Source organism: Rhineura floridana, chromosome 7 (assembly GCF_030035675.1).
Source record: "Rhineura floridana isolate rRhiFlo1 chromosome 7, rRhiFlo1.hap2, whole genome shotgun sequence".
NCBI classification, from domain to species: Eukaryota; Metazoa; Chordata; class Lepidosauria; order Squamata; family Rhineuridae; genus Rhineura; species Rhineura floridana.
This window is the reverse complement of record NC_084486.1, coordinates 8,119,601-8,147,478: the sequence shown is the minus strand read 5'-3', so window position 1 is coordinate 8,147,478 and position 27,878 is coordinate 8,119,601. Positions and strand designations below refer to the sequence as shown.

At 43.4% G+C, this 27,878-nt stretch overlaps 1 protein-coding gene across 5 annotated transcripts in view; it reads right to left on the bottom strand.

Annotated features, from left to right (window-relative positions):
• ADK (adenosine kinase) overlaps positions 1-27,878 on the bottom strand; it is a 466,326-nt gene that overhangs the window by 291,981 nt on the left and 146,467 nt on the right. For 3 of the 5 annotated variants that reach the window (XM_061634840.1, XM_061634841.1, XM_061634842.1), the window contains one exon: positions 25,739-25,817. In XM_061634840.1, the coding sequence (XP_061490824.1) occupies positions 25,739-25,817 (79 nt within the window). Of the gene's footprint in view, positions 1-17,193; positions 17,253-25,738; positions 25,818-27,878 lie in introns of all 5 variants that reach the window. The other 2 variants (XM_061634839.1, XM_061634838.1) reach the window with 1 other exon arrangement.

Genomic DNA, 27,878 nt, shown 5'->3' with positions numbered 1-27,878 from the left:
CGTCGAGGGTGGCTTCAGTACTTGATCCACTGGAAGGGGTATGATCAGTCGGAGCATTCATGGGAATCAGCTGAAGATGTCCATGTGCTGGACTTGGTGAGAGAGTTCCATGACACCTACCCGGACAAGCCCAAACCCAGGGGGTGGAGGGAGATGGTTCATGTAGGCGGGGATGATGCACCCCAGATGCAAGGCAAGTTAGATCAGGGAGAGGAGTCAGATGAGGATGAGGTCCCTGGGGGCGTTATAGGAGAGGGGGCTCTGTCACTCCACAGACTTCCTTGCCCATCCCTCCTGCTGAGGCAGATCCAGCCCCGTCTACAAGTTCCCCGTCTGAGCCGTTGGAAAGCGACCCTCCACACGCTCCAACCCCGCCCGCACCAGAATCCCCGCCTGGCACTTCAAATGCTTCCCCGCCAACCAGTTTCCCGCTTCCTGAGGTCGCACCGTCACGTAGTGAAACCCCACCGTAGGATGGAGCAAAGGAGGCTCGTTCCCACTCAAGAAGGCACAAGAAGTGGGTGCCCATCCAGACTCCGGTGCTGAGTAATTCTCCCCACATGCCGCAGAGACTGTTTAGGTAGCTTGGCTAGAGAAAGTAGTGAGCTGGAGTAGTCAGGTTTATGAAGTGCACTGCTTTGGATGTAACCATCACCCTAATAAAACAAGAGTTAAACCAAACCTCGCCTCCATCTCATGTCTCGGGCTCTGTGCAGGACACTGTGATTGTCCCTCATAGTGGATTCTCAAGAATTTCTAATAAAGGTGAATTATTTTACTAATTAGAAAGATACTACTAAAAAGCAGGCTGTCAATATAATTTACAACCAAGATACTATTATTTTATCATCAAAATGCTAATATATCACAAGGAGATGGCTTTACATTGGTTCTCACAAAGACTAATGAACAATGAAGCTCACACATCTTTAAAGATCAGAGCTTTAGCAGCAAAAAAACCCAAAGCAAGCACAAGTTGATGCCTTTAGCTGTGCTGTATTGGAAAGAATAAGAAAAGTACTAGAGCTGCTAGTACTTTTAGACAGGGCAGGATTCCCCTCCTCTTTGAGAATGTGCATAACTGTGAATATTATGGTCGGGGTCCAAAGAACTGCATGCCTAGTTTTGCATGCCCATGGTAGCTCTGGACTTGATTTTCTCTAACATGCCATGTGGCAAAATACTTTCGAAACTAAATTTGTGATATTGTATGTAGATTTTGGTGCTTGGCCCTTGCCCCACATTTCTACCATTTTCTGTTCATTTCTGTGCCAAACCACAGGTATTTGGATTTCAGCTTATTGCCTACATGAATAAGAATATGTTAAGGCCAGGTGGGGGCTTTACTTTGACACAGATCTGGGTCTAAATGGGATCCCCCTGAATCAGATCCAATTTATGATCATCTGCCATGGAGACTGTAAAAAGGTAGGAGGTAATGTTTGTGAATGCTCTACTCATGTTCCACAGTCCACCCAAATGAGGGAGTTGGCCAGGATGTTGCTCATTCCTGCCAAGTAGATAGCTACAGAACAGATGCTTTGGAGGTAACAAAAGTCCCAAATGGAGATTGCTAGGCAACAGAGGCTGCATGATCCAGTCCCTCATTGTTTGTTCACATTATACACTGTGGGGGGGTTGACTGCTGCAAGGTATACTATATTACCTCGAAGAGGAGATAGGGATGAGAATGATGCCAAACACCCCTAAATACTTTATGTTTATCTCCTGCTCCACAGCAGACTTCTCCCCACAATTAGTGAGGCAATGTGTCCTACAGCCCAACACATAGTCATTTATGGCAACTTGTCAGTTGTGGATTGGGCAGCACAAGTAAATTGCATAGGTGAACCCACTGGGCTAAAGCTGGTCACCATTTCAGAAATGGTAATAATTTTCATTGGCTGTTGCAGAGTGAGGCGAAGACAGCAAGAAACAACAGCTGTATTAGGGGTTCCATCAGAGAGAGATCTAGGCAAATGACTGATGTAGTTGTGACCACGACTGAATAAGCACTAGACCATATAAACCAAGTGAAGGGGAATCCAATGAAATGTAAAACTGAGGGAGATTACAGCCTCGCCCCTGTGCCAAGGAAGACAGATCTGGCTTTGGGCAGAGTCATAGATGGCACTGGTGTACTGTAGAATAATGGGAGGAGGACCCAAGCAAACATTAACATTACCTTTTTGGAGAACATGAGCCTCCTTGAGGAAAAAGAGGAAGGACCAAATTTTACAGAATCCTTTCACATGTGGTAACGAGCCTGATTCTACTGTATATTCCACTTGGGGATGATGGACAATGCTCAGACATTTGAAGCAATGTTCTCCCAGATATCTGCAATGTTCAGAAGGCAGGTTCCAAGCACTGGAAGTGATGGAAGTAGTCAATGAGGAGGTTGGGGCAGGTGTTGAAGAGACAGGAAAGGAGCTAGTTAAAGACTTCATTTGGAGGAGCTGTAAATCTTGGATCTGGAAAAGATCTGGAAAAGGCATGTCCTGCATTGACACATACAGGAGAATTGTGTTGTGTTTGCCCTCCCAGTATATTTAAATTAGTTTAGAGTCAGCAAATTGAACCTTATAAAAAGGTTTAACTATAGAAGCATTCTTTTTTATTATTTATTCACAAAACCTACATACAAATAAAATGGCAGAAGACATGGAGACCATAAGCAGAAATTTTATTTACAGTGAACTGCTGTTTGCAGACTGAAGTGGATGTCACTCTGTTGATAGGGATGATCCTCTCTCTGCGAGTGACCAATTGTCTGCCTCCTCTCACCAGACCAACTGACAGAGTGAGACAATTCCTTGACTGCACAGAACAATACATACAAGCTACCCTAAATATACAAGGGAGAACGGCGAAAGAAAAAACACTGAAAACAGCCATGCTTTAAAAAGACCCAGCAATAGCCCAACTACAATCCACTGCAACTCAGTGGTAAACTACACAGTACAGCACCCACCAAGCAGAGGAAGTGAGAGGCCGGTCAGGTGTTCTCCACCAGTCTGCAAACAGTAATTCACAGCAAGTAAAATTTCTGCTTTTGACAGACGGGGGTGGAGGATAAGCTGTTGATAGGGATTTAACAGAGCAGTCCCACGCAAGGGTGGGCTTCCTCTGCAATGCGCCTAATCAGGGACAACCCTTTGCAACACCCTCCTGCCAAATGCAGCATCAGACGAGAACACATCAACATGACAGTGCATTGTGAAGGTGTGCACACAGGCTCAGGTAGCCACTCTACAGATATTTAAAATATGGAATGCACCTCTGTATGCAGCCAAGGCAGCTACTCCTCTCAGTGAGTGTGCCAACACTCCTGCTGGAGGCTACCTAAAGCCTTGTATGCCACCAAATAGCCTCTTCCAGCTACCTAGCAATCAAAGAGGTGGAAGCTTTCTTGCCAGCTGATGGCCCTGCGTAAGATACAAACAGATACTCTAATTTCTAGATTTCCTGGGTTCTAAGTAGAACCACAGGGTGCAAACAAGAAGGGCTGGGACAGAACAAAGGCAACTCCACTTTCTGGAAACAGTGAAACACTGAATTGACCTTTGGGATCAAGAAGGGATCTGGCAGCACCACCTAATCAGAGTGGGGAAAAAACACAGTTAAGGATTAGCGGACAGGGCATCTGGCTCCAATATGTGCCTGGCTGAGATGACAGCCACCAGAAGACTGTCTTGAGAGTTAGCAACTCAAAAGAGCAAGTCACCATGGGTGCAAAAGGTGGACCCACAAGAGCATTGAGGACCCAACCAAGGTTCCAGTAAGAAAACCTATGGACCACCTGTGGCAACTTAAGACTCACCCCTTAATGAAAGGTTTGTACAAAGGATTCAAAGAAAACACTGGACTCCCAAAATTGGCCAAAATGCGACTGAGCACTGCTGCCTGTCGTTCAATAGTGCTGCAGCTAAAACTCCCCTTCACCCTGGCTTAGAGATGCCAAGAAGATCTTTAATGTCTCAGGCCCACTCTCGACATGATGCTCCAAGAGAGAAACACATGGCACGTCATCAAGTATGCCCTACTGGTAGATACTACTGGTGGGAGGACACCAGGCTATCAAGGATGCCCCTGGAGAAACCCAGTTGCACCATCCAGCCCCTTCCAGCCTCCAAGCTGTCTTCTGGAAGAGGTCTGGCTGAGGATGACACTGGGCCCTGTCGAAGGAAGTACTCCCTTACTGGAATCCTCCATGCCTCTCACACTGAGAGGTTGGGCAGGTCCAAAAACCACAGACACCAAGGCCAGTAGGGTGTTATCAGAATAATCTCCACTCTTATTCTGTGGGTGAGGGATTGTTTGCGAGTTAGGGAGCTCTTCTCTAGAATCACTACAAAACCCAGGTCCTGTAGGCACCAGAAGAGTCACCTGCATGTTCTGGAGCTACCTCTCCCAGAATGGAGTCCAGAAGAGAAAGTCAGCCAGATAGGGATGAAGACAGATTCCACTGGTGTGCAGATGGACTACTAAAGCAACCAACACCCTGGTGAATACCCTGGGGGCCGAAGATAGGTCAAACAGAGGACCTAAAACTGGAAGTGGGCTTTGTTGTACAAGACCTGAAGCAATTTGTGGTGACTTGTCTAATCTGGACTATGTCTTGTAGAGGTCAATGGAAGTCATCCAATCCCTCCTTCACAGTGCCGCAACTATTGAATGGAGAGTTTCCACTATGAACCTCTTTTTACCCATGCTTTTGTTGAGCCATCGGAGATCAAGATGGCCCTGATATAATAAATCCCACACCTCTCCTGAGAGGGGGGCACCAGTTCTATTGCATGAATGGCATTCAGATGGTGGATAGACTTCCTGTAGTACTGGCGCTTGTCGGGTTTCCGAGACGTTGGAGTTGGGAGAAACTTGCTGTGCAGAGTGAGAGAATTCCAGTGCACAGGCAACTGTGAGTCCAACACCCACCTGTCCTGATCCAGACCTTTGGCTGTATTAAGTAAAGGAGGGCTTCTTGGCACCTTTATATAAATTGGAGGAAGAGGAGAAGGAACCAGTGGCCTGTTTAGATGCAGGCTGTTCCTCACCCCCACCAAGTCTCCCCCAGCAGGATTTGAAGTTGCTACTGTCTCTGGGTTTCATGAAGCTTTTCTGATTATAAAGGAACTGCTTTGGGGGCCCTTCTGTTCATCCTTTTTAAACAGAAGGGGGCATCTTTTTCTTATCCTTCATTCAATCAAATGCTTTTCCAGGGGTCCCCCAAAAAGCTGAGAGCCTGAAAATGGGAGGCTGACTATTTTTTGCTGGGAAGCCTGGTCTACCTCCCATTGTCTGCGTTACATGTTTCTCCATGATGGCCATAACTGTGGTGGCCATGATTGATCTACAGGAAAATTGGAGAGCATCTAGTGAAGGCTGAGGTATGTGAAATCCCTTTTGATATATCCTTGGGTTCAGGGCCATCATATTTGGACCCCCTCTGCCCCCATATATGCCACCCATGCAAAAAGGGAGGCAGTCTCTGCAGCCCTGAAGCCACAGAGTCTGCCTCAAATGCCCCTCTCAATGCACTTTTTGCAGGGGACTTTTGGGCCACCCTCTCATTTAAAGGGAATAGCTGTGTTAAATGTCAAAGTGGAATGGTGTCATGGCTGGCCTGGTGGCAGCAGAACACACACCCTTTTTGGATCCTGGAGTTGGAAGAGAAGCCTTGGTTCTGACAGCCGATGGATCATCATCCGGAAGCTGCAGCACTCTCTGTGTCTTCGCCAAAAGGGGCAAAAAAACATCAGAAGGAAAAAGGCACTGCTGTGGGGTGACTACCTCCAGCTCCTCATGAGAGAGAATGCCCTCCTCCCCCTCCCATAATGAATGCCCCAACTCCGAGGGAGTCATCTCCTCAGAGCAGGGTCCCTCACTGCTCCACAGGAGAAGCAGCAGCCACCTGCCAAGTGGCAGGCTGGACCTGCAGATGTCTGGTCCTTTTTCTAGGGGGGGAGGAGGGAGGGAGAATGAGAGGATGAGGAGGAAGACGAAGAAGATGTTTCGAGGAGGCATGATGTAGTACTAATGGGGACTTCAATTATCCCGATATCTGTTGGGAGATAAATTCTGCCAAACATGGCCCCTCCAAGAAATTTCTGACTTGTGTTGGAGATAACTTCCTCCTACAGAAAGTGGAGGAAGCAACCAGAGGATCAGCTATCCTGGACTGGATTCTAACCAATAGAGATGATTTGGTGGATGAGGTGGCAGTTACAGAACTCTGGGGTAAAGTGACCACAACATACTTGAATTCTTGCTTTTAACAGAAGCAAAAGCTGAGAGTAGCCATACGTGCACCCTAGACTTCAGGAAAGCTGATTTTAATAAACGCAGAACAATTGTAAGTATGGTTCCATGGCAAGCCACTCTAATGAGAAAAGGAGTCCAAGATGGGTGTGAGTTTCTAAAAAATGAAATTCTAAAAGCACAATGGCAAGCAATTCCAACAAGGAAAAAAGGGGGAAAACACCAGAAGAATCCAGTGTGGCTTCACAAAAAGCTTAAAGCTGACCTGAAAACAAAAAAGGACAGGAAGTGGAAAGAAGGCCAGGCCACAAAGGAAGAGTACAGGCAGGTATCACGGAATGAGGATGGCAAAATGATAACAGATGACAAAGAAAAGGCAGAAGTGCTCAATTCCTACTTTGGCTCAGTCTTCTCCCAAAAAAAGGGCCTATGACCCTCCCGGGAAACATGAAGTAGAAGAGACAGGATTGGAGCTTGAGATTGATAGACAAAAGGTCAAGGAATACCTAATCACTTTGAACAAGTTCAAATCGACACAGCCTGATAAACTGCATCCTAGAGTATTGAAGGAACTGGTTGAAGAACTCTCAGAACCGCTGTCTATTATCTTTACGAAATCATGGTGGACTGGTGAAGTGCCGGATGACTGGAGGAGAGCTAATATTGTCCCTATCTTCAAAAAGGGCAAAAAGGAGGAACCAGGGAACTGCAGGCCAGTCAGCCTTACATCAATCCCTGGAAAAACTCTGGAGCAGAATATAAATTTATTTATTTGTTAGATTTTTATACCGCCCCACTAGCATAGCTCTCTGGGCGGTGTACAGCAAAAAATACAAATATATACAATAAGAACCCATAATATAATACAGCAAGGACACATATAAAAGAATGAAAGATCTAACATCAGTTACAGCAAATTTTTAAAAACTAAATTAAAATTAAAGTTAGATTAAAATGCCTTAGAAAAGAGGAAAGTTTTAACCTGGCGCCGGAAAGATAACAATGTCGGCGCCAGGCGCACCTCATCAGGGAGACTATTCCACAGTTCGGGGGCCACCACTGAGAAGGCCCTAGTTCTTGTTACCACCCTCCGAGCTACCCTCTGAGTCAGAACTCGGAGGAGGGCCTTCGATGTAGAACGAAGTGTACGGGCAGGTTCATATAGGGAGAGGCGTTCCAGCAGGTATTGTGGTCCCACGCAGTATAAGGCTTTATAAGTTAAAACCAACACTTTGAATCTGGCCTGGAAACATATTGGCAGCCAGTGCAAGCGAGCCAGAACAGGTGTTATGTGTTCAGACCACTTGGTCTTTGTTATCAATCTGGCCGCCGCGTTTTGCACGAGCTGTAGTTTCTGAACTGTCTTCAAAGGCAGCCCTATGTAGAGCGCATTGCAGTAAACCAATCGAGAGGTTACCAGAGCATGTACCACTGATGTTAGGTCCTCCTTACTCAGATAGGGACGTAGCTGGGCTACCAACCGAAGTTGGTAGAACGCATTCCGTGCCACCGAGGCTACTTGAGTCTCAAGTGACAGGGAAGGATCTAAAACAACTCCCAGACTGCGAACATGTTCCTTTAGGGGGAGTGTAACCCCGTCCAGGACAGGGTGTATATCCACCATCTGATCAGAGAAACCACCCACCAGCAACATCTCAGTCTTGTCTGGATTGAGCCTCAGTTTGTTAGCTCTCATCCAGTCCATTATCGCAGCCAGGCAACGGTTCAGCACACTGACAGCCTCACCTGAAGAGGATGAAAAGGAGAAATAAAGCTGTGTGTCATCAGCGTACTAATGGCAACGCACTCCAAATCTCCTGATGACCGCACCCAACGGCTTCATGTGGATGTTAAAAAGCATGGGAGACAGAACTGACCCCTGCGGGACTCCACATTGGAGAACCCACGGTGTCGAGCAACGTTCCCCAAGCACTACCTTCTGGAGACGACCCGCCAGGTAGGAGCGGAACCACCGCCAAGCAGTACCTCCAACTCTGCGAGCCTCTCCAGAAGGATACCATGGTCAATGGTATCAAAAGCCGCTGAGAGATCAAGGAGAATCAACAGAGTTACACTCCCTCCGTCCCTCTCCCGACATAGGTCATCATACAGGGCGACCAAGGCTGTCTCGGTGCCGAAACTGGGCCTAAAACCCGATTGAAATGGATCTAGATAATCGGTTTCATCCAATAGCGCCTGGAGCTGGCCAGCAACCACTCGTTCCAAGATCTTGCCCAGGAATGGAACATTCACTACTGGTCTGTAGCTGTTGAAAATTTCTGGGTCCAAGGAAGGTTTCTTCAAAAGTGGTCTCACTGCCGCCTCTTTCAGACAGCCAGGGACCACTTCCCTGGCCCAGCCAGCTGTTCCATCCCTGCTAGTTTTTATTAGCCAAGAGGGGCAAGGATCTAGTACCGAAGTGGTAGCATGTACCTGTCCAAGCACCTTGTCCACGTCCTCAAGCTGAACCAACTGAAACTCATCCAATAAAACATGACCAGACTGAGCTCCGGACACCTCAGTAGAATAAACTGCTATAAACTGAGAGTCTAAGTCCCGGCGGATGCGTAAGATCTTATTCTGGAAGTGACCAGCAAACTCATTACAACGGGCCACCGATGACTCTACCATGTCCTGAGGGCAGTCAAGCTGTAAGCACCTTGAAAACAATGCAGTGATTACAAGGAGCCAACATGGATTTATGAAGAACAAATCCTGCCAAACTAATCTTATCTCATATTTTGATCGGGTAACCTCCCTTGTAGACTGTGGGAATGCTGTGGACATAATATATCTCAAATTCAGGAAAGCTTTTGACAAAGTGCCCCATGACATTCTGATTAGCAAGCTAGCTAAACATGGACTGGATGGAACAACTATCAGGTGGATCCACAGTTGGCTCTAGAATCGTACTCAAAGAGTGCTTATCAATGGTTCCTTCTCAAACTGGGCAGAAGTAACGAGTGGGGTACCACAGGGCTGGTCCAACATTTTTATTAAAGTGCTCTTCAACATTTTTATTAAAGACTTGGATGAGGAGGTACAGAGCATGCTTATCAAATCTGCAGATGATACAAAATTGAGGGGCACAGCTAATACCGTGGAAGACAGAAACAAAATTCAAAGGGACCTTGACAGGCTGGAGCATTAGACTGAAAACAACAGAATGACATTCAACAGGATAAATGCAAAGTTCTACACTTAGGAAAAAGAAACCAAACACACAGTTATATGATGGGAGATACTTGGCTCAGCAGTACGACATGTGAGAAGGATCTTGGAATTGTCGTTGATCACAAGCTGAATATGAGCCAACAGTGTGATGTGGCCAGAAAAAAGGCAAACGCTATATTAGGCTGCATTAACAGAAGCATAGTTTCCAAATCGCATGAAGTATTAGTTCCCCTCTATTCAGCACTGGTTAGCCCTCATCTTGAGTACTGCATCCAGTTCTGGTCGCACTTCAAGGAGGATGCAGACAAACTGGAACAGGTTCAGAGGAGGGCCACAAGGATGATCAGGGGACTGGAAACAAAGCCGTATGAGGGCCGTATTAGGAGAGACTGAAGGAATTGGGCATATTTAGCCTGGAGAAGACTGTGGGGAGATATGATAGGACTCTTTAAGTACATGAAAGGTTGTCACATAGAGGAGGGCCGGGATTTCTTCTTGATTGTCCCAGAGTGCAGGACACAGAATAATGTGCTCAAGCTGCAGGAAGCCAGATTTCGACTGGACATCAGGAAAAACTTCCTAACTCTTAGAGCCATACAACAATGGAACCAATTACCTAGAGAGGTAGTGGGCTATCCGACATTGGAGGCTTTCAAGAGGCAGCTGGACAGCCATCTGTTGGGAATGCTTTGATCTGGGTTCCTGCATAGGCCCCTTCCAACTCTACTATGCTATGATTCTACCCTCCTCGACATGCCCCTGTAGACAGAACCATTAAGAACTCCATCTCTTATGAGTCTTGGATCTGTGCTTACTGTGCTTCTTGTAGAGAGAAGCACCCCTCTCAACAACCACATGGCAGGAATCAAAAAACTGTGCAGGGAGGTTAAAGGAGCACTCCTACTATCAGCTCTTGGCAGGAACTGTCCCTATTTTACAAACCTCTCTCCAGGTACCTGAAGGCCAACCCACACACCAGATCTATTGATGGGCACTTTCTGCTGTCTCAAGGAATATCCACAATGGGGCGGGGAGCACAAAATAAAAGTGCACACCACACCTTGAAACTGCATTTTGAAAGCTCACTCCCTGTGGCACCCCATATATGCCCAATGGAGTGGCAAAACCCCCAAACCAGAGACATATCGGAAAGGACAGAATAAGCCAAAATTGCACTCCCAATGTAAAGCTCTGGCCCCACTGCTGCAGAGAATGATCCAAGATGGCGCTCCCACCAAAAATATCAGGCCTAGCCACTGAAGATGGCATTCCCGCCAAAAACATCTATCTGAATAAAGAGCTCCAGCATGAGAGAGAGCAAGCGTCCACCCCCACCTCCTACCTCAGCAGGGTTCCAATGGCAGCCTTGGAAACAAAAAAAGGAATCCCTTCCAAAATCAATACCCCCTTCCCTCCCCCAAACCAGACAACAGATGGGGGAAAGCGAAAGGGAGAAGAAACCCTGGGGAAATCAGGCAATCTGGGGAAAAGGAACACACACACACACACACATCAACTAATACACTGGAAAGGAGGACTCAAAACACCACTGAACAGCAAGAACAGACTGGAAGGGCTGCAGAGGAAGCCAGACCCACATCCTGCCCAACCAAAAGACAGGGTCAGTCTGGTGAGAGGGATCACACCTCCCCCTGGAGAGGAGGCAGAAGACTGGTAAGGATCCTGCCTGTCACCCCCAGAGGGAGGATCATCCCTGACAACAGTGTGTCCTCCTCAGTCTGGAAAATATATAGGGCAGCCACTGTTCCTGAAAGCAGAGGTTTCAGCACCACTTTTCAGGGCATGCCACTCTCCAGAGAGTTTAACTGACTAGTTAGAAAAAGGAATGATTTTATGCTGTGCAGGGAGAAACATCAATGGAAAACAATATAAAAAGGAGAGAGGTGTAAACCTAAACTATGTATCTGGGAAACAGGGTGCTATAAACACAGGTAACTAAGATAAAGAATTGCGGTGGAGAAAGGCTTTGGAGGGGAAATTGGTTGTATATTTCTAACATACAGTTTGAGCTGGTGTAGAACTTCCATGCTGATTTTGAGGCCCTCTTGCCATCTGAAAATGGTCTTTGTGGTTCAGCTTCTAGCATTATAAATAATTTCCACCATGTTATTTCATCCCCATCCTGCAGCATTCATTTAAATACTTTTGAGACCTTTGCTTTTGGATCTTTGCTCTGCTTCTTCAGATTTACTGGCATTCACACACCTTTGCAAAAAACCTATTGGCAGGTCATTAGTTCTTTCTGTCTGACTCAATATTCTTCAACCATGTGAAATTTCCACAGTGTGCTATTCATTCTGACCTTTGTGCCTGTGTAAAATAGTTATTCCAAATTTTTTCCAACTTCTCATACTTTTTTTAGACAGTTTCCCACCAATCCTTTTCTCCACTAAACAATTATTTTAAACAAATGTCATCAGCCTCTTTTTGATCTGCTCCTCAGAAAGCTGACTCTAGTCCTCATTAGGGACAGGGTTCGCTAGCTGATTCCGTTCCATTCTTCAATTTGTCAAATGGGCTGCCAGTTCCTATTCGCTATAAATTGTGGTCCGCTAGTTATTGCAATTCCCGGTTCTCCCTTTTTTGTCTTTTTTTTGTAATTATGTAATTTTCTCCATTATTCCTTATGCTGCTGTATATTTATATAATGTATATAGCCTCAGCAAATTACAAAAATAATTATGTAAATAATTACATAATTCTCTGAGGAGTTTTTTAAAAAATTATGGTGTTGCTAACAGCCATGAAAGCACACAAAGAGGCGAACTTTCAGATTATCCCAGAATTCAATACCAAATCCAATTTTGTGAATATTCTACACCATCCCTAGTCTTCATATATTTCTTTTTAGTTTTCTTTTGTACTAGCCTTAAGATATTGTAACTATTTGTTCCAAATTTGTTTCTTCAGTTTCTCCACTACCAAGCATCTCTATCCAGTTTCACATGTGCATTCATAGCATTAGTTCCCCTCTATCTTAATTCTTACTATTTTACTACTCTAGTTGCAGTTTGCATTTTTTTCACCTAACACAGTTCACAGACTACAAAATATCATCCTACTCCCATCCTATTTCCCCCTCTGAAGTGTGGGCTTTATTTATTAATTCCATTTAGGGCCATTTCCCATGTTATCCAAGTCTCAGAATTTTACACAGATAATATTGTCAGTTACCCAATTCTTATTTATTTATTTATTTAAAATATTTCTATCCCACCCTTCTACCCTATAATAGGGCACTCAGGGTGGCTTACAAAAATAAAAATTCTTATGAAGTATACAATTCTTATGAAGTATACATTATTTCTGTCCATTCTACACTAGAATACTAGTTGCAGTGGTTATCAACCAGATTGGTAACAGGGACCAGACAGTTCGAACATATAAAACTGATTCTGGCCCGCTTGCATCGGCTGCCTTTATGTTTCCGAGCTCGATTCAAGGTGCTGGTTTTGACCCATAAACCTTACACAGCTTGGGACCACAATACTTGATGGAATGCCTCTCCCGATACGAACCCACCCGTACACTATGTTCAAGAGCAAAGGCCCTCCTCCGGGTGCCTACTCCGAGGGAAGCTCGGAAAATGGCAACAAGGGAGAGGGCCTTCTCAGTGGTGGCCCCCAAATTATGGAATGATGTTGCTGACAAGGTGCTCCTGGCGCCAACACTGTTATGTTTTCGGCGCCAGGTCAAGACTTTCCTCTTCTCCCAGGCATTTTAGCATGTGTTTTATATTGTTTTAAATTTTTAAATTGTGTTTCAAATTGTTTTTTAAAAGATGTATTTTAAATTGTATTTGTTTTTAGTTACTGTAAACCACCCAGAGAGCTGCGGCTATAGGGAGGTATAAAAGTATAATAAATAAATAAATAAATAAATAAATAAATTTACAACCCTTATAAACCTCTTCTCTCCTCAAAAGAGGAGGGGCAGAGCACATACTTCTGTCTATGACATTATGGCCATATAAATTCTACTGACAATGAAGAGCTCTTTACCAAAGATGTTTAAGCAAGCTCCAATGTAGGACTTTATTAGTAATTCAGTTATTGCCCATTCCTGTTTAGAAAATTATCCTGCAATTTTCCTGGGGATATATAAAATAATGTGACAAACAGTAATTGCTTTACACCAGCCTTTCCCAACTAGTGGGCCACCAGATGTTGTTGGACCACAATTCCCATCTTTCCTGACCATTGGCAATGCTGGGTGAGGCTGATGGGAGTTGTGGTCCAACAACATCTGGTGGCCCACTAGTTGGGAAAGGCTGCTTTACACCAACAGTAGCCAACATGGTGCCTTCCAGATGTTGATGGACTACAACAAATGGCCATGCTGGCTGAGACTGATGGGAGTTGCAAGAACATCTGGTTCTTGTGTTGGCTACCTCTACTTTACATAACAAAGTGACTTTTTGGTCCTGACTTTTTCAATGCCCTTACCAAGGAATATTCTACATACCTGAACTTCAGGGATGATATGAACCCTCAGACTAGAGACAACACCACAAACTTACAATTTACTTTTGCTACTGGTAAATCCTAAAGTCTGCTACTGGTATCATTGGCTTTATTTAACACTGACATCAAAATGCAAGAAAATACACTATTTGAAAATAATGCCATTTTCGATGAAAGTAACGAATTCATCATCATCACATCAAAACTTCTCATCTTTTCACAAGGACACAATGAGTATCACAATTTCACTTATACTCTCATACTCAACGCCCTTCAAAATCATAGCCATTTGGTGCTATCGTTTTGTATTTCTGCAAGACATGCTCCAAGTATGGCATGTCCACTAGCAAAATGTGGCTAAATAATTTGGCTTCTTTCTGGCCATAATTCTTTATATGGCATCAGGGGCAATATCTTAAACCAGGGCTCCTATCAGTCTCCTGAGCCCGAGTACTCCTGTTCCACAGCCAGTTGGAGCTCTGTTATTCAAGGCCATAATCAAGATTTCAGGATCATCCTACTCAAGCACCCAGTCAGCTGACCCAATGGGACAATCATATTCCATCAGGCCTATAAAGCCCTAACCTCAGAACTTGCTCTTCAGTATAAGCGGTCTCTGGCTTGAAGACTCTGCCTAATTTCCTGCTCCCTTTTTCTGGTAGCTTCCTTGGATGTTGATCTCTGCTCAGTGTTGATTATACACCTGCCTCGCAAAGTACCAATCATTGTTTGCTACTTTGGAACACAATTCCTGATTGGTTTTTCAATGAAATAGGAACAATATGCAGTCCTATTTCTTAGCAAAGTATAAATGCAACAGCGGATTTTGAGAATAACCAGTCCCACACCTTCTCTCAGACATACAAGTTAATCAAATAACTAAACAGAGACAATCTTCTTTGATAAAATGAATAAAAGAATATTTACTCATGACCTTCATACGTTTAAGAAAGCATAGGCTCTAGCTTAGACTGAAATAGTCTGTAGTCTCAGTCCATTTTCAGTCATTGGTGAGGATGCTCCTGGAAGGAGCGTCCGCCTGCTTCTTCTGCTAGAGGCTAATGGAGAACATGCAAAAGGATCAATATCCCCAGACAAAGGAGAACGAAGAGAAGGTAAATAACCCCACCCTTTAAGGAAGTAACATGATGATAAACAAACATATAGAGATATCCCCAATACTGGTTAGGGGGTACATCTCCCTATCAATTGGGGGCAGCATGCAATCTTGCTTATTCCAACAATTCCTGCCTGTTTTTGACCACATACCTGCCTCTGGCTGTCTTGGATTGACACCCACGCACCTGGTGCTTGCTGAGACCCGACACCCCTTCAACATGCATCATGATCTTCAATGTTACTGTAACCTGAACATTAGGGCATAATCTGCAATGGATAGTCTTGTACTTTAGTATCAACATACCACTCTTTCTATTCTGGTACTGTGCAGCTGCTGATCAGTACAAGAGAAGACCCTAGATAGATTATTTCACATTATGAAGGAGTCATAAATGCAAATCCTTTAGGCCAGACGTGCAGCTGCATTCTTATCATAACAAGATGTATGGATTTTGTCCAAAGCTTATTAAAGTGTATTAAAGCTTGCCTTAGAGACAAAGCATTACAACAGAAAGAGTGGCTGAGATAAGTGGAGATGATGCAACAACCCATTTTGCATTCACAAGTACTTCTGAGGAATGTTAAGCTTTTTCAGTAATTTGAGGAGTCCTTGTTGGAAACTTTTGTCAATTTTTTCCCCCATTTAGGGTTTTGTTTTTGAAACTTGTAAATGGAAATAGAACCTCTTTGTCCCCAAGGTAGTATTTTATTTTTATAATCTATCGTACTTCACAGCTTCAAAGCAGCAATACCACCACCAGTCCAAAAACTGAAAAGAAAAAAAGGGTGACGTCAAAAATTGTTCCATTCTATCAGCAGTTTCACGTTAGTGCATATTATACTAGAAGGGGGAACAGCACCTGAATGATTACAAAAATCACAAAAAGTCCAGCGTTGGAGCTGTTCTGAAGTCTCTTCATATGAGGAGAAATAGGGCAAGTTGGAGATTATATAGGGGAGGGCAAAACGTCTCTTATATATTGAGCTCCCTTGCAGGGTTATCAGATTTCAAAAGTAAAAGAGTATCAAATATTGTTCCTATAGAGTTGTAAGGTTTAGTGTAACTATCTGTAATTTTATATTTGTAACACACACACACACACAAATAACATTAAGACTTAGTTAAAAATAAGATTTAATTAATTAAGATTTAATCTAGGATTTAATCTGTGACAATGGAAAAATTCTTAAGAGATGAGCCAGTGCATTTTGTAAAAAAGAAGAATAGAGATATGACTTTACAACAATATTTCAACAACATATTCAGAATTGATGGCAAGAAAAGATTTGTGATAAAGGAAATTCCCATCAGACTCTTATTATATGACTATGGCTATGACAGCAAGATTAATATGGGATACTGATAATGGAAGAATGGATACTGAAAATACTGGACTGAACAGGACTATTGAAGATGGAAGATGGAATCAATATTGATATTGGAAGAATGGCTATTGAAATTATTGGATCAAACTGGTTTGACGAGATGGATTAATCTATATGTTTATTTGGACTATAGCTATGATAACAAGATTATTATGGGATACTGATAATGGAAGAATGGCTACTGAAATTATTGGACTTAACAGGATTATTGAAGATGGAAGATGGAATTAATATTGATAATGGAAAAATGGCTATTGAAATTATTGGACCTAATAGATTTGAATGAGATGGATTAATCAACATGTTTATTTGGAGAAAAACTGAAAGATATATCTCTCAAGGAACTGAAACCTCTCTTTGACTTTTTGTGGGAAGAATAAAGTAATGTTTATGAGATTTGATGATTAATTAAGATAACTACTGGAGGAAAGTGATTTTATAATATAATTTAGGAGACAGGATTGTTATATATTGTAGATTTATAACTGATCTGCGATAAATCGGAAGTCAACATTTTATTTTATTGTTTAATTATTTTTGTTTTGTTTTGTTTTTTGTCTTTAAAAATTTGAATAAAAATTAATGGAAAAAAAAAGACTTAGTTAAAAATAAGATTTAATTAATTAAGATTTAATCTAGGAAGAAAAAAAATGCTAGGTTAGATCCCAACTAAGTTTGTCAAACTTCAATTCCACTGGCTAAGATGGGAGATAAGTTAGTAATGACTAACTTCTCACAAAGTTTTCAACTGGACCAAAGTGCAACTTACGTCAGAATCCAAACCATGGAGTCCCATAAAGGAGGTGGAGATGTCCTGGTTTTGCTGTGCTGGAGTGAGAGGAAGATTATATGTTGGGAGATGCTTATTTATTTATTTTATTTTATTTAATTTATATACCGCCCTAAGCCAAAAAGGCTCTCTGGGCGGTGTACATAAAAGATAAAACAAGCAAGATATATAAATACAGTAAATATAACAGAATCAAAAATCAAAACAACAAGCAACAAAAACCAAGCAACATCAAAATATAACAATAATAAGATACTGTTTAAAATACACTATAAAAACAATGATTAAAATACATTTTAAAATGCCTGGGAGAATAAAAAGGTTTTCACCTGGCGCCGAAAAGATAGCAGCGTCGGCGCCAGGCGTACCTCATCAGGGAGACTATTCCACAATTCGGGGGCCACCACTGAGAATGCTTGGTTGCGTAACATGTCAGGAGACTCTCAGGTGAGTTAAACTAACCCATACCCCCTTAAATGCTGCTTGCTTGGATGGTCTCAAAGTCACGTTCTGGCAAAAAAAAAAAAATACTCGAGATTTCCAAGGCAGATAATGGCCAAGGCCTTTATGAGGTACTATGGACATTTCAGAGAGCTACAGCTATCATCATGACAAGCGTCAGATTCCACAAAAGGAATTAAACCCATGGAAATAAGCTGAGAATGCTAACAAGCAGAAGTTAACACTGCCACAACAAATATACAGAAGTAGCTGAACATATTATTGCCCCCGATTTCCTGAGCAGCTGGCACCAAAATTCTTAAGGCTGCTATCCTGTAGGGCTGTTAATGGAGCCCCCAACCCAATTGGTGGCCTCAATTTGTAAACACAAATAAAGCCCAATTCGATTTGTACATATCTGTAGCCATTCCAACCTGATTCACATCCAAATCTGGATCCCAATATTACAAATACCCAGAAATCCCATTAACTTGCATTCCAAAACAAAAATGGCCATAACGTTCTTGTTTTCTGACACAGGGACATGAAATTTAGGTAGATGGTAGTCCCTAAAGAGGAAATTTAACCCTGCCAATTTGCATGGGTTAGGGGGAGTGGATAGAAAAGAAAGCATAAGCTTTGGAACCTTAAAGAAAGATGCACACCACTAACACACACAGAGTTTAACGTAATTATAATAGGGGAAAAGATAAAGCAGTTCAGCTTATGAAACCAGATTTATTGCTACAGTACAGGGGCTCTGCTAAGCTCTGCTAAAGCAATGCATTCTGCTCGGAGGGAGAACTAACAGCAGATTGAGACATGCAGAGAAAGTAAGAATCAGTATCATCCAACTATATGAAGCACGATTGCACAGCAAAGAACTCTCCCTCCTCTCCCAACCCTTTATTTGTGCTGATTCTCAGTGGTGGCCCCCAAATTATGGAATGATCTCCCTGACAAGGTGCATCTGGCGCCAACACTGTTATCTTTTCGGCACCAGTTCAAGACTTTCCTCTTCTCCCAGGCATTTTTTTAACAGCATTTGAATAGCATGTGTTTTTAACTTGCCTATCAGTTTTTATGGGTTTTAATTTGGTATGGTTTAAATTTGTATACTTGTTTTTAATGTTTTAATTGTTGTAAACTGCCCGGAGAGCTTCGGCTATGAGGCGGTATATAAATGCAATCAATCAATCAAATTTAGTGATCCCACCCAAGAGCACAATGATTGGAAGGCAAGCCCTTATCTCCACCAGGGCTTTCTCTGCTGATTTGCAAGAAGAGCTGTCAATTAAACAGAGAGACGCAGTGTTTTCCTTACATGATGTGATCCCACCCAAGAGCACAATGACTGGAAGGCAAGTGTTGAGCCTCGGCTCTCCCTGAAGGAGCAAAGAGGGGAGAGGCATGAGGTACAGGCGCCTCAGCTGCCAGAAGGTGCGGAAGACCAGGGAGTTGTTGAGTCTGCTCAGGATCTCAAGGGGGTCAGTGAACTTGATTTCCAGCCAGTTCCCACGGGTGACGCGAGCTCTGTAGAGGAGAGGGTGCCGCCCCCAGTTGCTCCTGAGGGCTCATCGGGGGACGCCCCAGAGGTTGTGCCAGCTCCTCCCTTGCCAAGCAGTTCCCAGGACGCTTCCAGCGTGACGCCGCCTCCTGACCTCGAGCCTGCAGTCCAAGAGCAGGTGTCTTCCGACGAGCCGTTGGAGTCGCGCGCCCCCTCACCTCGTGCCCACCGCCGAGAGAAGCAGACAGGGCAGAGACAGGACTTACGAAGGAGCCAGAGATTACGATCGAGGACGTTCCCTACATAAGCTGGCCTCTCACAGAGGGGAGTCGCTGAGTCAACTTCCTTCACACGCCGGAGAGCATGTCTAGAGTGTAGTTAGGGGTTTCTAGTGAGTAAGGCAGGTTTCTATATGAAGCGTAATGTTCTTGATGTATCCATTACTTTAATAAAACGAGATTTAATTGCACCAGCATCTCAGTCTCATGGTTCCAGCTCTGGACAGGACAGCAAGCCCCTCTCCTCACCAGGGCTTTCTCTACTGATTTGTAGGAAGAGCTTTCAAAATACAGTGTTCCCCCCCTTCTGTAATTCATGTCTCAGAAAGAGAGAGAAAAAGAGAGAGGGAGAGAGGAAGGAGACACACACACACACACACACACAGAGAGAGAGAGAGAGTAATGCAGCCCAACAGCCAGTAAAACAGTCAGAGACACTGACATGTGAATGCAATATTTTTTTAAAAAAATATGAATAGGCTTCATTTTTTAAACTAATATATGGAAATGCTTTATCCACCCTGTATGAGGTTGTCAGTGACTAAACCCAATTGATAACATCAAAAAACGGTCCCAGAGAGGCCCAATTCGGTATGTTTTTCATGATTTGTCCAAACATGGAGCACAGCCCTACTGTCCTGGCACACATTCTGCATAGATAATCCTCATTGATTTCAGTGAGTAGATAGATACAAAACGTATGGCACAGTGCACAAGAAGAGCTTGCTGGATCAGGTCAGTGTTTCCAACTAGTCCAGTAAACTGTTCTCACAGTGACCCACCAGATGCCCATAGGTAGCCTGCAAGCAGGACAAGCACAAGAGCACTCTCCCCTCCTGCGGTTTCCAATAACTGGTATTTGAAAGCATACTGCCTCCAAGTATGGAGTCAGAGCATAGCCATCATGGCTAGCAGTCACTGATAGCCTTATCCTCCATGAATATGTCTAATCCTCGTTTAAAACCATCCAAGTTGGTGGCCAACATTGCCTCTTGTGAGAGCAAATTCCATAGTTCAACTGTGTGCTGCATGAAGAAGTTCTTTCTTTTCTCTGTCCTGAATCTTCCAACATTCAACTTCATTGGATGTCCACAAGTTCTAGTGTTATGAGGGAGGGAGGAAAACCTCCTCTCTATTTACTTTCTCCATAATTTTATACACTTGTATCATGTCTTACTCCCCTTTTCTCTAAACTAAAAGCCCCAAATGCTGCAATCATTCCTAGTCGAAGGTAGCACCATCCCCTTGAACATTTTAGTTGCCCTTTTCTGAACTTTTTGTAAATCTACAATATTCTTTCTGAGGCAAGGCAACCAAAATTATACATAGTATTCCAAATGCACCACACCGTAGTGACATTATGATATCAGCAATTTTATTTTCAATACCTTTCCTAATGATCCCAAGCATGGAATTTGCTTTTTTCACAATTAAAGTGACCATCTGAACTACGTCAACTGTCTTACTAATGTTGCTTCATCCCTGATAAAACAAGATCAGCACAGCACATGTCTTGTTGCTGTTATTTGGGCTGATTGCAGGTGTTGCTACCACTCACCATATGCTCAAAGGCATGTTACCAAATTCTTCCAAGCTACACAGGAAGTGGATTGGACTGTGAAAGACCAACCCAAATGGTGTTTGCATTTTGACATATTTGTAGGGCAGTACAATATCTCAATCATGCTTAGGATAGGTAAAACTGACCGGGGGAGAGGGAGGGAGGGCTGGAGTGGGCAGGGAAGGAGGAAGAAGGAAGATGTGAGGGAAGGAGGAAGGGAGAGGAGAGGGGAAGGAGGGGAAAGCCATGATTATTTGCATGCTTATTAATTTCAACTTATGGCAACCCTATGAATAGGGTTTACATGGTAAACGATATTCAGAGATGGTTTTACCATTGCCTTCCTCTGGGGCTGAGAGGCAGTGACTGGCCCAAGGTCACCCAGTCAACTTCATGGCTGTGTGGGAATTCAAACCCTCATCTCCCAGGTCATAGTCCAACACTGACCTGGGGGAGGGGCAGGGAGGGGAGGAGATTGGGTGGGTAGGTGGGCACTGTGCAGAGGGGAAGCCCCTTTCCTTTCCAAAAGGAAAACATTGTGAACAGTATCATTGCTCTTCAGCGTTTCCCCCACCTTTTTATTCTACAGCAGGCACATGTAGCCTCCCACACAAATTTAAACTAAAGCTTTCCCTGGCCACATCCATACCAGGCCTTTCTTTCACTTTGGGCAGTCATGGCTTCTCTCAAAGAATCCTGGGAAGTGTAGTTAGTGAAGGATGCTGAGAGTTGCTAGGAGACATCCTGTTCCCCTCACAGACCTTCAATCAGAGTGGCTGACTGTTGAACCACTCTGGCCACTGGAGCTCTGTCAGTAGAATAGGAATCTCCTCTCAGCACCCTTCACAAACTACACTTCCGAGCATTCTTTGGGGGAAGTCATGGCTGTCTCAAGTGAAATAAAGGTCAGGTGTCGGTGTGGCCTCCTGATTAGCCAAGCCCAGCAGCTGGGAGTCTGGCTTTTAGAACACTGACAATTGGTTCTTACTGCATGCCCGACACTCATAGAGTTCCATCCAAAATTTCTTAAATTAATTAAAAATCAGCCAGGCATTTTTTTAACTTTTAAACTGCAGAAGATGAAGGTCAGGGTATGGGGCAAAGTCAATAACAGGATTACAGGTACTCTGTGTACATGGCTGATTTTTAATGAATTTCAACAGATTATAAGAACTCAGAGAAAAAAGTCCAAAAGGCGTCTGGGTTTTTTCTCTCTCTCTTTAGACTTTGAACTCTCAATTCTTTCTGTTTTGTGCCATGAAAATTGAGAGGATTGTTAGGCAAGCATTTCTGAGTTCAGAACTACAGTAGGGCCCCGCTTTAGGGTGCTTCGCTTTTCGCTAATGCGGCGGTCTCAATTAGATGCAATTAGACTAAAGCTCAACTCATATGGCACTTGTGCCACTTTTACAGCAGTTTTCAGGCGTCACGTGCCATTCTATTCAATGAGTTTCGCTTTTCAGTGGTTTTCAGCAGGGGTCCAGAACGTAACCTGCCGTATGAGTGGGGCCCTACCGTATAAGTTTTGTAAGGTTTTGTTTTGAAATGAGCTTATGGGAAGCAGCAGAATGGCATAGGGAGTATTTTCAATTTAACATTGCGGAATGTGAAAAATCCACGCTGGCTATAGTATACAGCCATTCTCATGGCTGTATAATTCAATTGCATTTGTCATTTTACTTCCCATTTACTCAGTTTGGAGAGGTCCATTTGGAGCATTTCACAATCCCTTTCTCTTTTAATCATCCTTAACAATTTAGTATCATCAGCAAACTTGTCTCACTGCTCACCCCTAAAAGGTAAAGGTGTCCCCGCACTTATAGTGCGAGTCGTTTCCGACTCTTAGGGTGATGTCTTGCGACGTTTACTAGGCAGACCGTATATATGGGGTGGGATTGCCAGTTCCCTCCCCGGCCTTTCTTTACCCCCCAGCATATGCCAGGTACTCATTTTACCGACCACGGATGGATGGAAGTCTGAGTGGACCTGGACCCCTTTTACTGGAGATTCAACTTCCTCCTTCCGTTGGAATCGAACTCCGGCCATGAGCAGAGCTTCGACTGCATTACTGCCGCTTACCACTCTGCGCCATGGAGGATCTTTGCTCACCCCCAACTCTAGATAATTTATCAACAAGTTAAAAAGTGATCCTTGGGGGACTCCACTTTCTACATCCCTCCATTTGGAGAATGGTTCATTTATTCCTATTCTCTGCTTTCTGTTTCCCAGCCAGTTCCTGATCCACAAGAGGACTTCTGCTCTTATTCCATGACTGCTAAGCTTACTCAGGAGCCTTTGCTGAAGTAGCTTGCTGAAAGGTTTTTGAAAGTCCAAGTACACTACGTCAACTGAATCACCTCTATGCTATATCTAGGCTAGATATGCTATTTTATAATGGAATAAACCCAGAGCTTGGAAAAGTTACTTTTTTGAACTACAACGCCCACCAGCCCAGTCCAGTGGCCATGCTGGCTGGGGCTGATGGCAGTTGTAGTTCAAAAAAGTAACTTTTCCAAGCTCTGAATAAACCTCAATACCTTTAATGCATAATGCTCCAATAAGCGGCAAAAGGATTTCTACAAGTGCCAAAAGGATTGTTTCTGAAAATGTTACTCTTCTATAATTTGACACTTTAATTTATTGCCAATGAATATGTGGCCTGAACACATGCATGTAGCTATGGTCATCCTTCTTTGATCTCCCCCAAACCCTCAAAATTCCTAGAAGTTGGGATTTTCTGTTCTCTGCTACATTCCTTCTTCCCCCAGTTTTGGCTACAATTTACACCAACTGCACTAAAACATCCAAAGAAACCACTTTGCTGGTTACTAGGCACAACCCCATCAGTATTACATCTGTCTCTGAATGAACCTGTTGAGTACTCTTTACTTACCAATAAAGTATCTAAAGCTGCAAAACCTCAGCATCCCAGGAACAACATGGGCACACACATGGAGACTATTTAGTAACAGGAAGTGTCCAAGCAATATCTAGCTGGTTGTCATGGAATCTCCTAACTGTATGTATTTCTGGCCTTATGATGCAAGTACTGACCTCATCCATTCTGAGGTATGCCCTTGTGCAGGGTTCAGGGTGAATGTTATAAAAGCAAAGCTCTAATGTTGCTTCAGCAATAGTCAGATTTAGACTGAGGCGTATGGAGGAGCAATTCTGTCTCAATTGTAAGTTCCACCTCTACTGAAAGGTGCCTCTTTGGTTAAAAAGGCCCATCCCACTCCATCAGTCTTTTACAGAGAAAGAGGGGAGATCCTGCTTGTCCTGGGGGTTCTGTGATGGGAGTCCTCCAAGTCAGCAAATGGCAATGAGACATCCTTAGGCTGGAGGGATAAGGTGCTGGTACCATGGACTCATCGTGGGGTGCGCTTCTGAGGCTGGCCCTGTGTGTGGTTCCACTTCTGACTCCAAGCCTAGGATCTAACCCCCTGAAGAGGAGAAATCTGAATCCAGGGTTGTGAGATATACTTTGTCAATGCCAGGCCTCTGCTGCCAAGTCTTGTTCTCAGTGCCACTCATTCCATTCACCTTTCAAGTGTCTATTTTCACAGTCACTCTCTACTTATTGGACCAGATTTTTAAGGTTCCTGTTCTGGTTTGTCTCCTAATCCATGACCCTGTCCTGCCTCAAACCTGTTCTGCTTCCTGTCAATTAGCATATACACATACAAATACATGTATTCCAGTTTTCAAGCCTAAGCAACATATTTTTAGTTTGAAATGCATCAGAAACTAGCAAGCACAACTACTATGATCATGAAAGTGTAGGGCTGGCAGACTGCAACCGAAAACATCATCATGTTTATCTTTAATTGTCCACAAAGCATGTAAAACAGGCATAGCAACAAAACACAAACTAGAACTATTTCTCAATTTTTCCTGCTGCACAGAGATATTGCAGTCATGACATTTCCCACTTTGTATGTTGCTAGATCCTGACACTCTATTCCTTACTGCTTGCTGAAAGGCAAGATAGAATCCCCATTTGGTTTAACCAAAAATCTAAAACAAAAGTAGACAATTGTGATTATTTCTTATAGAAGGGAGAAACAAAAGGGAAAAGCACCACGTAATGGACAAAAAAGAGAGGCAGGCTCTGGTGCTTGGTAAATTTATTGAGGCTCAACTGGTTTCGGAGTAATCCTTCCTCAGAAGCTACAAACATTAAAACAAACTAAAATCAATAACATGGACACAACATGATTTCTTATGACATGATTTTTGTTCACCTTACTTTGCTTTTAATTGTAATCCCGCATAAACAGTCTATGTGGCTTTCTATCCTGCAGTCACCCATTTATCTGAACTTCTGCATTATTTGCTATATCTGCCCTGTTCTGTGGTCATCCATATGTGCGTGCGTGCGTGTGTGTGTGTGTGTGTATTATTCCTTCTCTTTTTGATTGTGGGGGAGGATGGTTTCTTCTTTTCTATACTGTAGATGTTTGTATACCTTTCAAAATTATAGAAATTAATAATAAAAAACTAAAACAAATAGTAAATCATATGTGCAAAAGGGAGGAGGAAAATGGATCAAAGGTTTAGATGATCAGTCATATTATATACATGCACAGCTCTAAAATTTTTGGTAAGTGCAGAACACATCAATATTATTAAGGTTACGTTCCTGTGATGGAAGATAAACAATGCTAAGAGAAAAAGCATTTCAACAATTACCTTTAATATTCTTTTATATTTAATTTATTCTGAGGAACTACAAACCTGGGCCACTTTAATGGAATTCTGAGTAGATCCACCAGCATGGTATTCTACTTTGAACTTTTTCACAAGTTCTTCAAATCTGTAAGAAATCACAAGAAGAGGGGAAAAGAGAGAAAATGGTTATATTTTGTAATTTTTTACACTTCAGAACTTCATACTACAAAGCTAGGTGAGCGCTGAGCTTAGAAATGGGAAATTCATGTATACTAGCTGCTTTTACATGTGGGCCACTTGATAACACTTTAAAGTATCATGTATACTCAGTATACAGATTAAGTAAAGATCTGAATTGTCAAAGAAAAGCATAAGGTTTTATATATATATATATATATATATATATATATATATATATATATTAGTGTAGCAGCAAAGGATTGTGCCCTGTGAAAGCACAAAATATGACATATACAAATGGTACCATATGAAGCCATCTCTAAAATAGGGAGCCATTCCTAATACTCTGAAAATACCCACCAATTTTGGTTGGCATGTTTGTGTTCATGTGGAGTATTATAAATAATCTGCTCTCTCAGGTTCCAAATGTCCTGTCTGCATTTCCTTCATACCAATGTAAAATCACTAATAATGAAACACGCAGCACTGCTATAATAAAAGTTGATAATCAATGCAATTTAATAGTATAGTACAGAGGTAGCCATGATACCTTCCAGACGCTGTTAAGACTACAACTCCCTTTATCTCTGACCATTGCCCATGCTGGCTGGTGCTATTCAGAGTTGGTCCATCTGGAGGGCACCACATTGGCTACCCCATGATTGTACATAAAATGGTTAGTTAGTACAGTAGGGCCCCACTCATATGGCGGGTTACGTTCCAGGCCCCTGCCGAAAAGCGAAACCCGCCGTAAACTGGGACATAGCGCGCAATCAGCTGTACAGTACAGCTGATCGCTGTCAGCTGGAGTGCGCAGTCAGCTGGAACACGGAGAGCTTCAGGGGCCAAGCACTGTCAGCTGGAGTGTGGCAGCTGGAGCTCCTCGCGCTACAGCTGATCGCCCCGCTGGCGCCATATTAGCAGAATGCCGAAAAGCGGGGGCCTACTGTATTTATAACTTATACAAACTTTCAAAATACTAACTGGCTGCATGGTGCTCCCCACAGAAGTATGCTTTGCACTTGTACAGGTTGCTAATACAACCCTTTTTGAAACACAGGGTGCCGAAAGACAGTCACCCAATACTATTATCTGAAAACAACCCTGGAGATAGGATTGGTACCACTGTAAAACAGTGCCTCCGATTCCCATTTCACCAAGTTGGCCCAGAAGAATACCATGGTCAATGGTATCAAAAGCCGCTGAGAGATCAAGTAAGAATAACAGGGTCTCACACCCCTGTCCTTCTCCCGATAGACGTCATCCATCAGGGCGACCAAGGCTGTTACAGTCCCATAACCAGGCCTGAACCCAGACTGGGATGGGTCAAGATAATCTCTTTCATCCAAGAGTGCTTGCAATGGCTGCTCCACAACCCTCTCAATCACCTTCCCTAAAAAGGGGGTATTTGCGACCGGGTGGTACTTCTCATAAACTAATGGGTCCACGGTGGCCTTTTTCAGGAGCGGTCGGATCACCGCCTCTTTCAGGGAGATTGGGTGAGTGTAGTCTTGCTGTGTACCAATCTGGTGTTAAACAACAACACACACAGGCCAGTGGGCAGAGCAGATGAGCAACCTGCAACCCGTCCATGAGACGACTGGGACAGAGGAACAAGGCGTAGATATCATCTTCTATGGTAGTTCACCACCTCCCCATATACATACCTCCCTCTACCCATGATCACTGAAATTGGGGTGATATCACCCATGTTCCTTCTGACTAAGACTCCTCTTAAACACCTGATATGGACACAAGAAGAGCCCACCAACAAAACCTACCTGAACCAGTTATCCCAGCAGGCCTCCAAGAGAACTGGGAACAGTCAGACTCACTCAATAACTTTCACAGAGGTCACATCGACTCGCCCCCATCTCACACCCAGGGAAGGCCAACTTTCTGCCAGTTGCAGACTCTCACTCTGAAGGCAGCTAGTAACTTTCTCCTATAATTCAGTATACTTGCACAGGCTCTCACCCTGCACAGGAATTACACATGCGCCATGCACCCTCCCCACTATCAATCT